The 16686-nt window shown below is 38.3% G+C and overlaps 1 protein-coding gene across 1 annotated transcript in view; it reads left to right on the forward strand.

The window, feature by feature from the left end:
* Nucleotides 1–15380, forward strand: part of LOC139119001 (MFS-type transporter SLC18B1-like) — a 37132-nt gene extending 21752 nt beyond the window's left edge. The window contains exons 2-13 of the mRNA XM_070682610.1: nucleotides 3748–4070; nucleotides 4298–4393; nucleotides 6631–6704; nucleotides 7168–7315; nucleotides 8195–8263; nucleotides 9226–9319; nucleotides 9678–9814; nucleotides 10275–10382; nucleotides 11064–11155; nucleotides 11441–11536; nucleotides 11765–11839; nucleotides 12275–15380. Coding sequence (XP_070538711.1) covers nucleotides 3795–4070; nucleotides 4298–4393; nucleotides 6631–6704; nucleotides 7168–7315; nucleotides 8195–8263; nucleotides 9226–9319; nucleotides 9678–9814; nucleotides 10275–10382; nucleotides 11064–11155; nucleotides 11441–11536; nucleotides 11765–11839; nucleotides 12275–12518 — 1509 coding nt within the window. The 5' untranslated portion in view covers nucleotides 3748–3794 and the 3' untranslated portion in view covers nucleotides 12519–15380. The remainder of the gene's footprint in view (nucleotides 1–3747; nucleotides 4071–4297; nucleotides 4394–6630; nucleotides 6705–7167; nucleotides 7316–8194; nucleotides 8264–9225; nucleotides 9320–9677; nucleotides 9815–10274; nucleotides 10383–11063; nucleotides 11156–11440; nucleotides 11537–11764; nucleotides 11840–12274) is intronic.
* Nucleotides 15381–16686: the final 1306 nt, after the last annotated feature.

Below are 16686 nucleotides of genomic sequence, written 5' to 3' on the forward strand. Positions count from 1 at the left end.
TATCTAAGTTAATTTGGTGAAGTGATAAAATTGAAAAGTGCCCTCGAGTGCACCGGTTTTGAAAATCTGTGAGTTGTAATTTTCTCACTTTTTGACATGTTCTCCCTCAGAGTTCCAGACAAATTTGATTGGAAAATAAAATGAGTGAACGAAAATCCTGTTAACCGGATGAGACAGATCCGATCTTGGGGTTACGGTGCCTTCACTGTGAACATCTAGTTTCATTATCAGTATCGCTTGTCGTCATGGCGACAACAGGATCCCTTTGCCCTCCATCAAGATTGGAGACTGTCCGGGCATCGCTGCTAATCCACGGCGGCGACAACTGCCGTGCTTCATCGCCATATCTTTAGATTATCCGCGGACGAGGACAAGTCATCCTTACCCAGTTCCTCGGCTTGACACGCTAATTTTAACCGGGTAAACGGAAATTATGAAGAAATATATAGATTTAATTTGGTTTTACCCGAGAAGACAATAAATACTGAATAGATATTTAGGGTATCATGAATTTGCATGCTAATAATTCATGAATGTATTTACGCAAATACTATTCATATTATACTGTTAAACACAGTCACTCTACTGTGTATTGAATAATCGCTTAATCTTTAATTTGTCAATTTTGTTACATTGAATTTGACAGACCTACCCAGTCAAATAGTTTTATTTGATTATGTTACTGTGATGTTAATTTTTTATTTGTTTCTTATTGATTAAAGCGTACAAAACGGGATAAAAATACGGTTAGCCTTATTGATGTCCAAGAAAATGGAGCAATTTATATGTTCCGCTGTCAATTTAACGCGTCGACAAGCCCTTTTTGCCGAATTAATTAATTCTGATATTTAAATTTTGATGCCCACGCATGCGTCAAAGTCAACATGACTGAGCACACTAACTCTCATTTTCCAAATTACTGTAATTTTTCGTCGGAAAAGGGGCGCGGCCATACACTGCAGTTCATGTGGGAATGATACCGTTCGCCCAATGTTTTCATTTGAATGAACCCAAGTCGCTTGTGTCTGAGAATTTTACTAATGTGTCTGGTATCTTTCTAGCTCAGGGTAATTGTTTTATGGGAAGATAGGGTTTGGAACGACCTCTGACCCCAAATTTCATCATACCGCACAAGTACCGCATGAAATTTGTCGCATTTCCATTTAACGTCTGTAAGAACAGTGAGAACCGCAGGGTTATTTTTCTTCGCAACATACAGTACTTCACATCACATCGTTGTAGTTACCATTTATTTACAGAAAAATCGATAAAACCCTCCAGCAGAATGAAAAAAAAATAAATATCATTATCGGGTCTTCAGCAATATTCACAAAAGCCGTTGGATTGAAAATCCACGGATAGCTATTCAGACATGCAAAACGATAACCTTTGCCCTCTGGATCATTCAAAGCGATCGACTCGGGGATCGAAGACAAGACGTTTGCCAGACAGTTGATGCGCACACCGTACGTAGACATTTGTGCAAATCCCAATGGCCCCGCCGTAGACTACGAGATTGATCGAAAAAGAGACGACATTCAAAGTTGCCTTTTGAAATGATAATAATGCGAGGCATATTTAATAACATTTAGGGGTGACGTGTTGGCATTTAATGCAATTCAATAACTCTCTGAATACGTTAAACGCTAGGCTACAGTCACCACTGTTGTTGTGGCTGACCCGGATGTGCGTATAATACCCAAATATTAGGTATAAAATCCAATTGTTGAATTGTGTGGTCGCATAAAACCACCCAGATTGTACTCACAGGGGTAGTTAAAGTGATTTTTTCGGATAATATATATTTTGATTGATGTATGTTTCCAAGCATGTCAATATATCAATCAGATCCAGTATCAGCCAATTATCGAATTGAAATCAACATGCATAGATTTGTTGCTTATAACGTAGACAATAATCATGTCATTATTCAGGCAACATACAGCACCCTTGCTGGCCTACTTCGAGTATAATATGCTAATACGCATGCATACATATATATATATATATATATATATATATATATATATATATATATATATATATATATATATATATATATATATATATTATATATATATGTATATATATATATATATATATATATATATATATATATATATATATATATATATGATATAGCGCTCGATGCTAAAAGCACAGTGTTATATACAATAACACAAATAACTTCAAATACCAAGAAATTATATCTGTTACTTAAGTTTCATACGTGTAGCAATCGTCAGACGATTGCCAGATGCATGAAACTTAAGGAACAGATATAAGGTGTAGGCTTCTACATTACGGTTAGTTTTTTACGACTCTTCATGCAGTCATAATGAATTAATGCACACAAGTTCAAAGCGTTTAGGAAAACAAGAACGATGCGAACAGATGGTACTTTTCACTTCTTAAAATTTATTAGGTTTAACTGCCACTAGAGGGCGTTTCATCGTAAATTTAACCTGTGCCCAACACTACAGTATATGACAGTGAGAGCGTGTCCGATCCCCGATCACTGTTACACAGTATACAAAGAGTGCCATTTCATTCGTCACCCGCTATTGTAGAGCAGTTTAATCAACGCGGGCAGTAATGGCTAGTTCTGAAACGCAAATTGCTATTCATCGATCGCTATTATGGTGACATTAATTGCAAATTAACAAAGCCGTCACCTCAGCGAAGGAATTAAAACACATTTTATCCCACGGTTTTTTTGAAGAACAAGCGATATTGTATGACGTCACTTCACCATATGGTTCACGCGATCACATTGACGATAACTGTTCAAATGCCTTCAGTATAGAGCAATGGATGAAGTGCTGACACATATCTGTATGTTACTTGATATTTCTTTATTGTCGTATCATTTATGTATTTGTTTATCCGTTATATTTGTTTTTTTGTTTGTTTATCCGCTTTCCGCATACAAGACAGCAATTGAATTTGACCCAAGTCTCTTTGCTCCTGAAGAAAGCAATGCACGAGTCTTCAGGTGCCTATCTCAGTCAACAATCAAAAGCTAATACCCCAGATAATTTCGAATTGTATATGGCCCTATGTGGACCCAGCATGCTTCAGTCCTGTGATATAATACCAGCTGTCTTATCGCCCTGCATGCATCAGCATAGTGCCAGCACAAAACGTTGTGGCATTGAAATGATTTATGAATATTTTGTTTGCATTGGCAAACTCATTTCGCAGATAATAAAAAAACCCGCGTTTTTCACCTGTAACCTCGCGCAGCTGTTGCACTTGTAAACTAAAAGTTCAAAGGTGTATGATTTATGCGTCAAGTTCAGATTAAAAATTCAATTTTTTTTGCACAATTGTGACCTGTCGTCGTGGTCCTTGTAGCTCATTTTACAAGGCACGTTCGAGGTAGAACCAAGTAAGTTATTTTCAGTCTCTTATTCTTCTCCATCTAAGCTCACACCAGTTTCGAACGACATTCCTATGATGTTTTCCGCGCGAGCGATAAGTGATGACATGTGAATGGCTTTGTAAGCTTGACGAATGAAGTAAGCGTTGTACATAATTAACATAAATTTTGAAGCAAACGGTATAGCCAGGGAACTTCATATGTAGAGCTGGTGACGTCATGTCGTCTGCTCATACACTTTACACGATGTACACACATACCATTTCATATCGTCATTGCGTTCTAGGTCTTGCACGACAATGGGAAACCCGATTCTAGCTTTTCCTTTCCACTGATTCAAATGTTTCAATTGTTTGACGTTTCAGAATCTTCGTATTATCACCGATGAAGCTTTAGCCCTGAAGATTACAACATGAGTACGGATATACAGAAACACAGCCTGATGGAAAGGCCCATCATAAACGGAGAAGTGGCTCCAGCAAAACTGCAAGCCGAAACTCCGTCGTTTTCAAGCGAGGATGGAGGCGATTCGGACTGTAAACCAATTCTCCCCAAGAAGGAGGAGGAGGCTGCCTTGAAATTTTCTCTTATGTCCAGGCGACAGAAATTTACACTCGTAAGCCTTTCAATCATGAAGCTAACATCGTCAGCCTCGTATTCAATCATCGCGCCATTTTTTCCAAAAAAGGTAAGTTTGCTATAGGCTTAGAAATGGGACTCTCGGAAATATTCCAAACTTGACGAAGATCAAAAGTATTAAAGCTAGGTGATGGCCCGCGCCTAAAAGTGGAATTAAAAAAAGACCGTACATGAATTCCTTGGGAGCATTCTCCGCAAAAATTTCCATTCATGCTGGCGTTGCTATCCACACTGTATACAGCAACATGTTGATTTGCGTTCATCTCTATCTTACAGGCAGCCTCTGTCGGGGCCTCTGAGACAGAAACGGGTTTTGTATTCGGCGTCTATGCTCTTACTATGATTATAACTGCGCCGGTCTTTGGGAAATTTGTAAGTATCATCAGTAATCCACGAAGACGTTCTGTTTAAATCAGTTGCCATATTGTTTTGAATGAAGAGATGTGTTCCCGCCTGACGGTCAGTCAGTTTTCTGGTTTGCTGTCTGTCCGTCCGTGTCTCCCTCTGTCTCTTTCTGTTTGTCTCTCTCTCTTTCTTGAGCTGTTACTACATATTACGTTCATTTACTTTGTAACGCTGGTCTCCTAAGTCTATAAGGTCACAGAGTTGGTAACTATTGGACAGGTCAAGGCCAACGATGTTGTATTTTAAGAGGAGCGTTTTCAGTTACAAGGTTACTTTCCATTGAAATTACTTGTGTTGAGTTGAAATTTCACTGCAACAACTTTGATTCTGGCTCGTTACACATATTCAATCTAGAGGATGACCTGGTTGCACGAATACACCACCACAGGTATACAGACACTCATCTAGGAAGGCCTAAAGTTGTAATAATAAGTTTATTGCTCTTCAAAGCCACCGGCCCAAATGCAAGGGTCTTACAAAATATCTTGTAAACAAGTTATTTAATCACACAGATACAATGTATACATTTCCTAAGTGATATAAACATGTAGACAGATAAGTAAATAATTGGATAAACCATGAAATTGTAAGCAAAGGCTTAATAACACTATGTCACAGTGCTTATTGTGGAATTTCTCAATTCCGCTGCTTTATAAATGAATTTACCAATGTTTATAAGTACTTCTGAATTTGTTGACCTTAGTAACCTGTGAAATTTTTCAAAACTTGGCTCAATATATGTGTCACTTAATAAATACTCATTTCTGACATTATTATAAATTGACATATCAAAAAAAAAATGGTATTCGTCTTCGACAACCCCACTATCGCATAATTGACAAATTCTTAGATGTAAAGGAATACTCTGATGCCGACCTCCTGTACTGCAAGAGGGAGGATCGAACATCTAAAACGTGCCAATGCGTGAATGAATTTACTGTTACATCTTAAAGTTAAATATTTCTCTGGTTCTAGTAAACTTTTGTATGTATTGTAGATGCGTAGTTTGGGTTTACTTCTTACATTTATCAGCGCATTTACTGACTGACATACGCTGTATTACAAAATTTTTACTGACCTGGAATAGCATGGACGTTCTTCAAATCACCCGTCATTCTGACTGGTCTACAGATACTGCACTCTGATTCACCACAAGTTCTTGATCATAAAGAAGTATGTGTGACTTACACAGTAGTGTTCTATGCATGCCTTTAGCTTACGACGTTTATCTAAGATATTATTTTGGGTGTCTGTGGGTAAGATCAATTCATCCACCTTGGCTAATGCTGATTGTAGTTCCTCCACTGTGACTCCAGGAGTGCTGACATACGTCTTGAAGGGCACACATTTCAAGGAAAGTCTACCGAAGCGATCAACTATTTCTTGAGTGACTCTTTCTACTCTCTGTTACGCTCGAAAAGCCGAATCCATTTTTGACGAGTACGTTGTCAATGATGCCGTCATATATTATTATATAAACGATAGTCCCCTCTAGAGACGCTACCAACGCCACTTTTATCTGTATCCTTCAACGCATCTACTTGAAGTTGCTGCTGAACTTTAAACATTACCGAAAAGGCATCTTGCGGTTACAGTTCTGTGTTGTTATTGTTGTCGCGATGTCGTCCGGTTTCAACACAGGTCGATTAGGCATTATTTGTGATGATTTTTCCTATTATTATCATCATCAAAAATTATTATGAATATTCATAAATTATTAATATGAATGTTACAGAATATTAATACCTTTCGTTACAAACAGCGTCGTCTGCTTTGTGTAAATACCATCTGGAAACCCCATTGCTGTGATAATTATGATTATTAATAAATTATGATTATGATTAATAAAATCATATTTTACACATTGTAATCTGCTTATATGAACAACCCTCTGGAAACCCTGATGTAGTTTCACAATCTATGCCAAAATATACAAGTGACACCATGACCCATGTTCAGTCTACGGCGAAAGTGTGCAGTCTACGGCGCAAGTTACTACACAGTGTATATTATATATCTTTGTATAGATATTATAATTTTACCTACTGAAATACCTACAAATTTACTACATCGGATACCCATCATATTATGCAACAATTTGCATTCATTGTTGACCTTTGGGGATAGTTTACTGTTAAGTTTGACACAGAATCGCATTAAAAGCATTTATGTTCACTTTATAATAATCACTGTATCTCTCTCAGTTGCCAAGGCTAGGTTCCAGAAAAATGTTCATCGGCGGGATGGCCGTTGGCGGTCTGGCGACCATCGTTCTTGGGTAAGTCACGAATTACAACATTTTCCTTCATTTAATGACGTTTCAATACTTGACAAATCGACCGGTATAAGAAGATAGACAATGTAGCGTCACTACTGATATTGTCCTGTTTCGAGGTCACCGCTTTGCAAGCGTGGAGAATGTCACGAGTTTTTTTAATTTTATGTCATGCACTTATATCTGAATTTGTCAAAATCGCCAGTGTTCTGCCTTTACTCATTGCACTGAATGCTTCCAGCCAACCCCGACTTTGAAATGTGCAACTAAATCATATCTGTACTCCCTGGCCAGTGCAAATCCCTGAAGTTACCTGTCCCCTATCCACTTTTGGCGGTAACAAAAAATGTATTTGTTTTCTGGGTCGTTCACTCCAGACTGATTCATCCTCGTTCCTGAACGAAATGTTTGCAATGTATCATATAACCCAACCTCGTCCCATTGCTTTACGTTTTATTTCTTGCAGTTTGCTGGATGTGTTTGACTCACGTGCGGTGTTTATATCACTGTCTTTTATATCACGAATCATTGAAGCATTAGGCTGCTCCGCATGCATAACAGCGTCGTATGTCATTATAGTGAACGAATTCCCCACTGGAGTCGCCACAGCTTCAGTACGTATAGTATAAATAATATCACGTCGTTCGGTTGGGTGCAACTCAGTGTTGTAAATGTAATATACCTTTACGACCGTTTGCGTATGCCACAACGCATCAACCATATTGAGTGAAAAATGAATGAATACTTTTACAGCAAAGATCATTGTGAGTGACTCTGCCGTGTTGTTCCAATATGGCTCTGACAAAGCCGTCAACTAACGCATGCGCGTTAGCTACTCACCGAGTCAAGTAATTTTGCAGTTAACATCGCCAATACGGTATATGTGTTAAGGCCAAATTATGACAAGAAATGGGTGTTTCAATTCGCTAAACGCATCTTCCTTTCAAAAAGGGCTTCAAAGGGACATCAGTGTGCCCCTTTCTCGTGTCACAGCCATAGAATATAAGCACACACCATGAAGTATTGACGCACAGTACATTTAGCCAGTTTGATATATTGGAAACTGAATATTAATACCTTGAGTGTATTAAACACCTATTAAGGTACATTATTTCAAATTTGAGAATTTGTATTTTAAGGGACCGTCATATTTCGATCATCGCCTCTACAGCAATATCGATCTTTGGTCTACCCAGTCGAATGAAAATGTCAAAGTTTAATAGGTAGCTCCTGATATGCAGAGTTATGTCTTTCCAGTAGTGTCCGAGCAGAAAGGCTTGCTGTAGTGTCGTGATAAAAACAGGTACGCCGTCAGTCTGGCCTTTATACATCGTTAGAGATATCCATGTGTTATTTATGATTGGGGTGAGGGAAAGCTCGTTCGTCGCTTTCTGCTATTTTTAAACTCGTTCTGATGCGACCTTTAACGCAGTGTTCGAATGGGATATTTATAAGACATTCATTTCATCAACGTTGCTATTTTGTGTCCACAGGGAACCGTGGAGCTCTTTAATGGTCTTGGTTTTATAATCGGGCCTCCTCTAGGCGGCGCTCTTTATGACGTAAGTATATTAGTAGATTTAAAATCAAATTTTAATAATGCATGTAAAGTGGATAATTGACAATAAAAAAAGTTAAAATTGTATTAAAGGGTCTCAGAATGCGCCTGACGTATCTATCCAAACGAAGTTCTGGAACTTTTATTGACATGCGCAGATTTCTCATACGACTGTCCGTCAAGCCAGCGCGAATCAGTACCCGTTCACTTACACTAGTCATAAGTGGGCCCCAAGAAGACCACTTTTCGCAAAAAGCGACCATGTGTGGAGGCATAGTATTAAGAGAAGCAAGAACGATCTCTGTGAAGTTATTCAGCAAAAGAAATAACTTTTACGATGACATTTTCCAATATCATGATGATGTTCGAAGTAGGTATAGCGTAATCGGTTAACGGCATAAATAACTAAATAAATAAATATGTGCTATTTCATCCAAAAATTCATTAGTGATCGATCGCAGCAAATTTGCATGTATGCACGTATATCAAAAGGATCGTGTTAGTTAGAGAAGTCCTACACGGCATTTGCGGGGCACTTCTTTCACGTGACCTTTCCACAAAGATCCCATCAAACATCAGAATTCAAAACGCGTATTTCATATGATACATTGTCCTGCCACAGTGACCCTTATCGCGGTTGTGAAATATGGTTTTATTCGTGAAGCAGGCTTCAACATGCCACCTATATCAGTTGATAAATGGCATGATCTAAGTTATTAATATCCCATTGCGTCAAAGGATCATCGTGCTTATTGGCCTGTATGAATCACAAAAAAGGCGAAGAACTACCCAGTTGACTGATATTAAAAGAATAAACCAAAAGCATGTTTCAACATTTTACCTTCATTGCGCAAAAAATACTGTTTGATCAGTTTCTCGGTTTCAAACCTGTACTCAATTTCAGTGCGAGATTTCTCGGTCAACATATAACCCCTTGTAAACAACGTTTTCTGTTTTTGCCGATAGGCGGCGGGCTACATGCTCCCTTTCATGGTTTTGGGTGGCATCATGTTAATATTTACAGTTGTTAACTATTTTCTGCTACCGATACAAGAAAAGGGTAAGTGTGCATAATCATTAAAAGATTGGGTTTTTTTGAAAATTTTGAAATATCTTGCGGCGTGTCGAAGAGATTTTCTCTTTTGTAGTATGCCGTGAACTGCCGTTGGCGCAAAACGTTTTCCCAGAAGAAGCTCACTGTATTGTTTGTGTCTGGAATTGTGTAAAAAAAACGTCATGTTTTGGTGTATAACCGTATTTGTGCAGTTCTGCTAGCTCTGAAGTCCACATGACTCACTGTATCATATATGTAGACCTGAATAGTACGGTGAATTACTGTCTGGTACCAAAGCTATCATCTCTACAGACAGATACTCGCTCCCCATCTTAGTGACTTTTTTATGATTGCTTCCCATCAGACGATTCCAAGATTGAGACGGGCTCTTTACTTGAATTGTTGAAGATACCTGCCATTTTGATCACTGCCATGGCAACGTGTATGGGCGCAGTTGCTCTCTCGTACATGAACCCAACCTTGTCACTTCATCTAGCACCGGTAAGAAAATTGAAGTTTGTTCTCTAGACCTGTATTCTTTTCCATTGTTGTCGAGTTTTTATTTCATTGTATAGATTATTGTGTCAGTCAGCGAGTCCACCAGTGTTCTGAGAAAATTTCTTTTTGTTTCTTGTGGCCTCTAGCAGGTGCACTGATTGTTATGGTAAACAATACAGCTTGTCATTCATATGCAAAAATTAAATCATATGTTTTTAGGATTTAGGTCAAATTAAATATATTCATTACATAAATGAAATTTACCTGTTTCCCAAGTCGCGTTTGGAGAGAGCGTAAAAACAGAAATATACATTCGCCGCAAATTTCAGAGCACCGTCACATGACAGAGATACCGAAAAAGTTCGACGTATGCAAATACGGTAGTGTAAACAACTCAGAGAAGGCACGAAAACTTGAGCCAGAATAACAAACATGTATTTATTTCTGTATTTTCTGTTTTCAGTTCAATTTCAGCCTGACTGTAGTGGGACTCTTTTTCTTGCTGGTCGCCGTGTGCTACGCCGTGTCAGCCCCGATATGGGGTTGGGTGTCAGATCGCAGGGGCGTCCATGTAAGTAAACCCTAAGAAGTTCATGTTCAACCCTTTTTAAGGCAGTGTGCACTTCGAACCTGAAATACTTTAGTATTTGCCAACACTTTCCACGGGGAAATTTGCAACCATTCTCTTACCAAATCAAGAATGAAGATCAGGCATCACTGTGCACATTTTGGTACTCTAGAAACAAATTACCCGAACGTTACTGATGTCTTAATCTCGAAATGGCCACCCCAGGCCTAAACTGGAAGAAGCGTAGAGAGCGCCCTCGCGCGACGGATCTTTCAGTCTACCCCTGCCCCTATGTTAACTCTATGGGGAAAGTTATAATTTCGATTTTCACAAACACCATAGTTTACTCCAAGAGATTCAAAATGGACCCCAACAAACGGTACTCCAGAATAGCATTGGAAAAAATTTGACAGCCCAAACCATCTGTTCCAAAGGCGTATTTTACCAGCTTTGAAAATCACACGTCGACGGTCACAACGATAAACGAACTTATATGACCACATGTTTATTGTTATTGGACCGCGTTGTTCTAGCGTTGAATATGTCGACTCGATCATCTTCTAATACCTTACGCTTCACTGCAAGTATGCACATGTTATAGTCTATGGAGACCCATTATTTTCAAAATTATATGTATTTGAGATAAGCACCTCATGACCTAGTTTCGTCTCTCTTCTCTGTCAGGGTATAGCGAAGATAATAATGACCGGTGGCCTTCTCGGAGCCTGCGTGGCGTATTTCTTCGTTGGACCGTGTCCAATACTGGGGGTGCCAACGTAAGTGTGTTCAGAGTCTAGACTATGATGAACAGACAGAAAAACTGCAATACTACCCACTATTCCACTATTTATGATGTTGGACCAGTGGAGGTCATTTTGGCCCAGGCGACCATATCTGTATCGTTCCTTACTTTTCCTTAATTATATCAATATTATAACAATGATGTAATCTTTCCTCTCAATTATGTATGATTTATATACGTTGTACAACCCAAACTTTCTTCCCGAAGTTTCCACGCCTTAAATTTTAATACGACCCTTTTGTTCCACGTTTTTTTGCAGGTATCCGTGGTCAGTCGCTGTTTCCTTAGCCGTCTTGGGCTTCTCCCTGGCCGCTATCCTAGTGCCAATTCTGCGTGCCGTGTTAGAGACAACAAGGTGAGACCCTCTGCTTTATTCACTTGTCGCTTATGCATAATGACGATTGCACGTTGCCGTTGGTGTCGCACCTTTCGTAGGACAGACCTTAAGGATTTTATTTATAGTCCTAGGTTCCAGCTTTCAATGTCTGTTGATATCAGAATTTTCCACTAATAATGACACGATTAATTTTTTCTATTATTTGCCATTTCTGCTAATCAATTCAATGTCATGTGTTTACTGTAGGATGCACGGTCTTGAAGACAATATGGCGACCTACGGGATGGTGTCTGGCCTCTTTTATTCGATGTATTCTCTCGGGTAAGAAATTCTAAAATCACATAGTTTCTTATCAAGTAATCAAAATTAATCTGCCCAGTTGTACACAAGGAGCTCGAAAGTCAGCTCCATAATGGCGTGTTGCCATGGAAAGATAAAGCGAATAAAGTCTGGTTCTATTTTGTCGCTGCTTTTTATTGTATGACTTGTTGTCTGCCAAAATCAAGTGAAATTTCCCGCGTCACGTGATGTCATATAAGATCGTTGTTGCCTTCGATCACTGTCGCTCATACAAAGCAACCGGTATGTTATTGCGAGGAAAAAATACTGAACCGTACTATTCCCAATCCCCCGTTCCTATACGTCAATTTTGAGCCAAATGTAGGATGTAAATAAGCGTTATACTCTAAAACAGAGGGGAGCATATTGATCGAGCAATCTCGGAAACTCAACATTTCGCTCCATTTTTCCTTCCAGTATATTTGTTGGCCCTACTCTGAGTGGCGCCCTCACCGACCTCTACGGCTTCGGATGGGCAACCAGCATCAATTCACTGATGATGTTCCTGATGGCGATCGTCATGTGTGCCTTCACCGTACACACACGAAGGAAGAAAAGCGAAGCCGCCGAGGAGTCCTCCGACCCGACTCAGATGGGCTGGGTGAAATTAAAAGGAGTAGGTCATATAGAAACGAAACCGATCGCCGCCCAACAACAATAGAAATATCGAGGATGAAATACCTTGCTTTTTTACATTCTATGTTTCTGTTCGCCACGAAATTCCAAGCGATATTTACATGATGATATGAAATTCTATCTGGTGTAAATTATGTGATATTTGGCTTTTGCAAGTGTACTTTTTTTAACCTGTAATCTCTTGGGGATCAACTATCTTATTGAGGGCGCTGTTTTGACAGGGTCAACCTAACTTACTTTCACTATAAAGTGGTGATCGACCGGTTCAAAGTGTACCATTATAATGTGGTCTCAGGGAAGCAAGACCGTTGACATAAGGGGTCGATGTAGCTAGAACAACATTGATAAATGGTTTCGGAAATATTTAACCTAATTTGAAAGAGAAGGGCGATATACGCGAATTTGTACTATGTACTATTTTAGGCTCCCGCCCCTAATTTAAAATGGTATCTCCCAATGCCAAAGTAATGTATTTCCGTAAAGAGGAAGAATACAATATCTGACAGGTGAAATTCTACACCAAAGATTTTGATTTCACGCATAATAGTGTTAAGTATCTCGAGCCGAAGATATATATATATATATATGAACATATTTATGACGTCACCCTACTTTTAACGAATAGTCAAAGTGCTAGTAGTGTGTCAAAGGTCAAATCATGTCCAGTGTATATACGTGTATAGAACTAGTCTTTTACAAAATAGATATCTGGTATTTTTGAATAGTGTTACTTGTTTTTCATGTCATTTCACATCAAGAATTCTTTGCAATTGTATAGTGGTATTGAAATTTTTGCAGGTGGGTCTGTCTTTTAAAAAAAATATGTACTTCATTCGCCGTTGATTTTTACTGTCAGCTGGCTTTTGAGACCGTATGATTCAACATTAAATTAGAGGGGGAGTGTCAGCATGATTCTAGGTACAGTTGCCTTGGGTGTGATATCTTCTCTGAAAAGTTTACAAGTATCTGCCTTTTCTCGTCACAGCAGTTGAAAAACAGAACTGTCGGTCACAAAATGGCCAAGATACCTAAAATGTGCGTTGTAGAAACTTGATTTTCAAAATCTGCATTTATCAGATGCTTTTTAAATCTCTTTTTTACCCATCTTTGGCATTTTTCACAATTTTTACATATTCGGCAACAATTAGCAGGTGGACGAATCTTACCATTGTTTTCACGTAGGTCGCGGATGTGTTACCAAGTGCCACTGCTTGATCTGAAAACGAACCACAATCCTCTGCTTGAAAACCCAAATCAATGTGATTTGGCCAAAGAAAAACACATGCGTTTCTAGTAAGCCGACATGTCTTCTCTATAGCCGTCATTTTTTTTGTTTCTCATTTGAAAAAAAAGTCCAGATTTACCAAATTTCGCCTTACTCAAAGAGTTGTAAACAGAAAAAAACTACAAAAATTCAAAAGTTACCGACCGACCTATCTTTTTTAGACGTGTTACCGGAAAGAAACATACATCTTTTATCTTGGTCTAACCGACGGTCTTAAACAGGTATTCCTTTTAAAAGCTTTAATATTGACTTTTTCTGTCACTGTATCGTCATAGTGAGCAACGTTTAGCGTGAATTTGTGTGTTTTTAACAAACCTTCTGTAACAGCAAGGTCAAGACCCTTTGTTTTAATCACTGTAATTGCTGTAGGTGCGCAAAAAAGCCGTGTTTGAGTCGTGTGATTTTTCTGAAACACTTCATTTTACTGTGAAAGCACTGCTTAAATTGTATGGGGTTAAACTAACCTAAATATTTTATAGTCTATATAGGCTGAAGAAGCCGTTATTCTATGAATTCTGGTGGGAGTTCTGGGTATCTTCGCACGCCCTCTATCGATGCGACGATACGCATGTGGTTCGACATCTCAAGAAATACTATTTGCTTTCGGCCTTTCAGTCAAGTAATAGATGACGAGAATTAAAGTTACCTCGATGACGTAATTTACGGAAAACGTGTTTTTTAAAAAGTCTAATGTGTCGCAGTTTTGCTTACATTTTATCATGCAGTGCAACAGCTCATCGAGTTGGGAGCGCATTGCACAAATAAAAATTGTCGAGATCTATTCGTATTTCAAAGTTTTTAATTCATAGAGGGACTCTGACAATCTCTATTTTCTCGATTCTAATTGTTTGCGATGTCTTAAATCATTATCGGTGTCAAGAGTTTTTTTATTCTGTGTGTTAGACTGATTCACACATTGCGCCTTACAATGGACACACTAAAAACACAGTATGGTCATCCCATAATTACGAGAATTTTAGCGGCCTCGCCATTTAAAACTGACTGTAGAAAATTCGTCCATGGTTACAATGTAGAAAGACCCACCTCTGCAAGGGGGTTTTCAGACAATCATGATTTTTTTCAAAACAAATTAAGTGACCATAAAAATCAAATTTACAAAATTTTTTGTCTCTCAAAAGAGCGCCTTTACAGTAGGTTAAAGTATTGGTAGGATACTGCGTGATAGCGACCCTAATTCAGTGCAATTGATTCTCTTAATGTTTTTTTAAAGTATTAAGTTTGTGTGGTTTTAATTCTAGCTTTTTCTGTGCTCAAGAATCAGATTTTCACTACGATTTCTGGTCATTTTCGCTGTAATCGAGAAACGTCCTACATAGGCACACCTACTGTGACTTTCACAGCGAAAAAGTGTCACGTGGGAGAGGTCACGATGGCGGGGTCATCGTCTAATCCTGTGACGTATTAATCAGCGTGAGACCTCGAGAGTTTAAAGGTCACGAATGTGCAACGCTCAGATTTTAAAACTTCATCGTCCAATTATTGTAATATGATAGTATATATGTATTTAATTTCTAGCAGGATCACTTTTAAGCTGTAAAAATCACATTCAAGTAAGCAATAAAATCTTATTTTGGAAAATCAGATCAAGTCTATCTCGCGAGTTGTTTTTGGCCTGCGTATCAATGTTGTTTTATATTACATGCCTCATATATTGAACGTGGCGCCCTCTATGATTCAATGGTAACTTGTTGATGACGTAGCGGGCAGCATAGTTATCTTGTGACCTGAACTATTTTCGAACTGACATCTTTGGGATTTAAAGTTGATCAAATTACATGTTTTGCAAAGGAAATACGGTTTTCGGAAAATTATATATAAACATCGATAAACCACATAACAGTGATATATATATATATTATATATTTATATATATATATATATATATATATATATATATATATATATATGTATATGCAAGAGAAAAACATCGCTCAAACAAGGAGCTATGTACCCTTGAGACATGAGACCATTTGCTCTCCTGATGTCGGTCAAAGGTCAACTGCCTTCGGGCACATAGTCCCTAGTTTGGATCGAAACATAGTATATTAGCCTGCAAAATGTTCATCTGGCAGGTGAACTTTGCCAGCTACATCATCATCATCATAACCCCATCACACGCAAACTCATACAGCAGCTTTGAATTAGACATTTTCTCGTTCATTTATCAATTCATTTAAATGATGTTTATTAACGTAGAAGGTAATAGTAAAAGAGTTTCTGTTAAAATTATGAATCAACGTAAAATTGTAGAAAATGATGGCCACAACCAAATTACATTTTGAAGATTTGAACTTGGTTATGCCTCTGATATTGTCAGAATTACCGAGTCGTTCCTTACGACTCTTGCTTAAAGCCAGGGCCAGTAGTACCCTGTAACTTTTAAAGGCCTATGAGCTGCAACTCTGCAAAATTTGTCCAATCTCAAGCTACCTCCAATTTCCTTAGATATTCATCGCAATCTACAAATTGAACGATATAGTCATTAACTATGCCTCGACGACATTTTCTTGTGCAGAATAAGCAAGAAATTGAACAGATTTTTGTTCGTTTTAAATTTTCCGCCATTTTCATAGTCTTGCCATTTTAGGTGAAAAAATGGACAATTTTTTGTCAAAGTGGAGTGAATCCATTTCTCACCCTTTCGGTCTGTTGCACCACGTTATATTTTTAAAGATTCAATGCGTACATGCTCCATTTATGCTGTTTATCATGTAGTTGCATGGAGGCGGCCATATTTGGGTGCGGCTCCTGTTTATTATTTGTCTCACTGAAACCTCCCCATGCAGTCCCACTCAGTGGACAATTATACTGGAGTAAACATCTCTGAGTTAGAACATTTCTATGAACTAAATTTAAAGGGATAAAGTAGGCCATTTTTCATAAATTT

Source organism: Ptychodera flava, chromosome 19 (genome assembly GCF_041260155.1).
Source record: "Ptychodera flava strain L36383 chromosome 19, AS_Pfla_20210202, whole genome shotgun sequence".
Taxonomy (NCBI): Eukaryota; Metazoa; Hemichordata; class Enteropneusta; family Ptychoderidae; genus Ptychodera; species Ptychodera flava.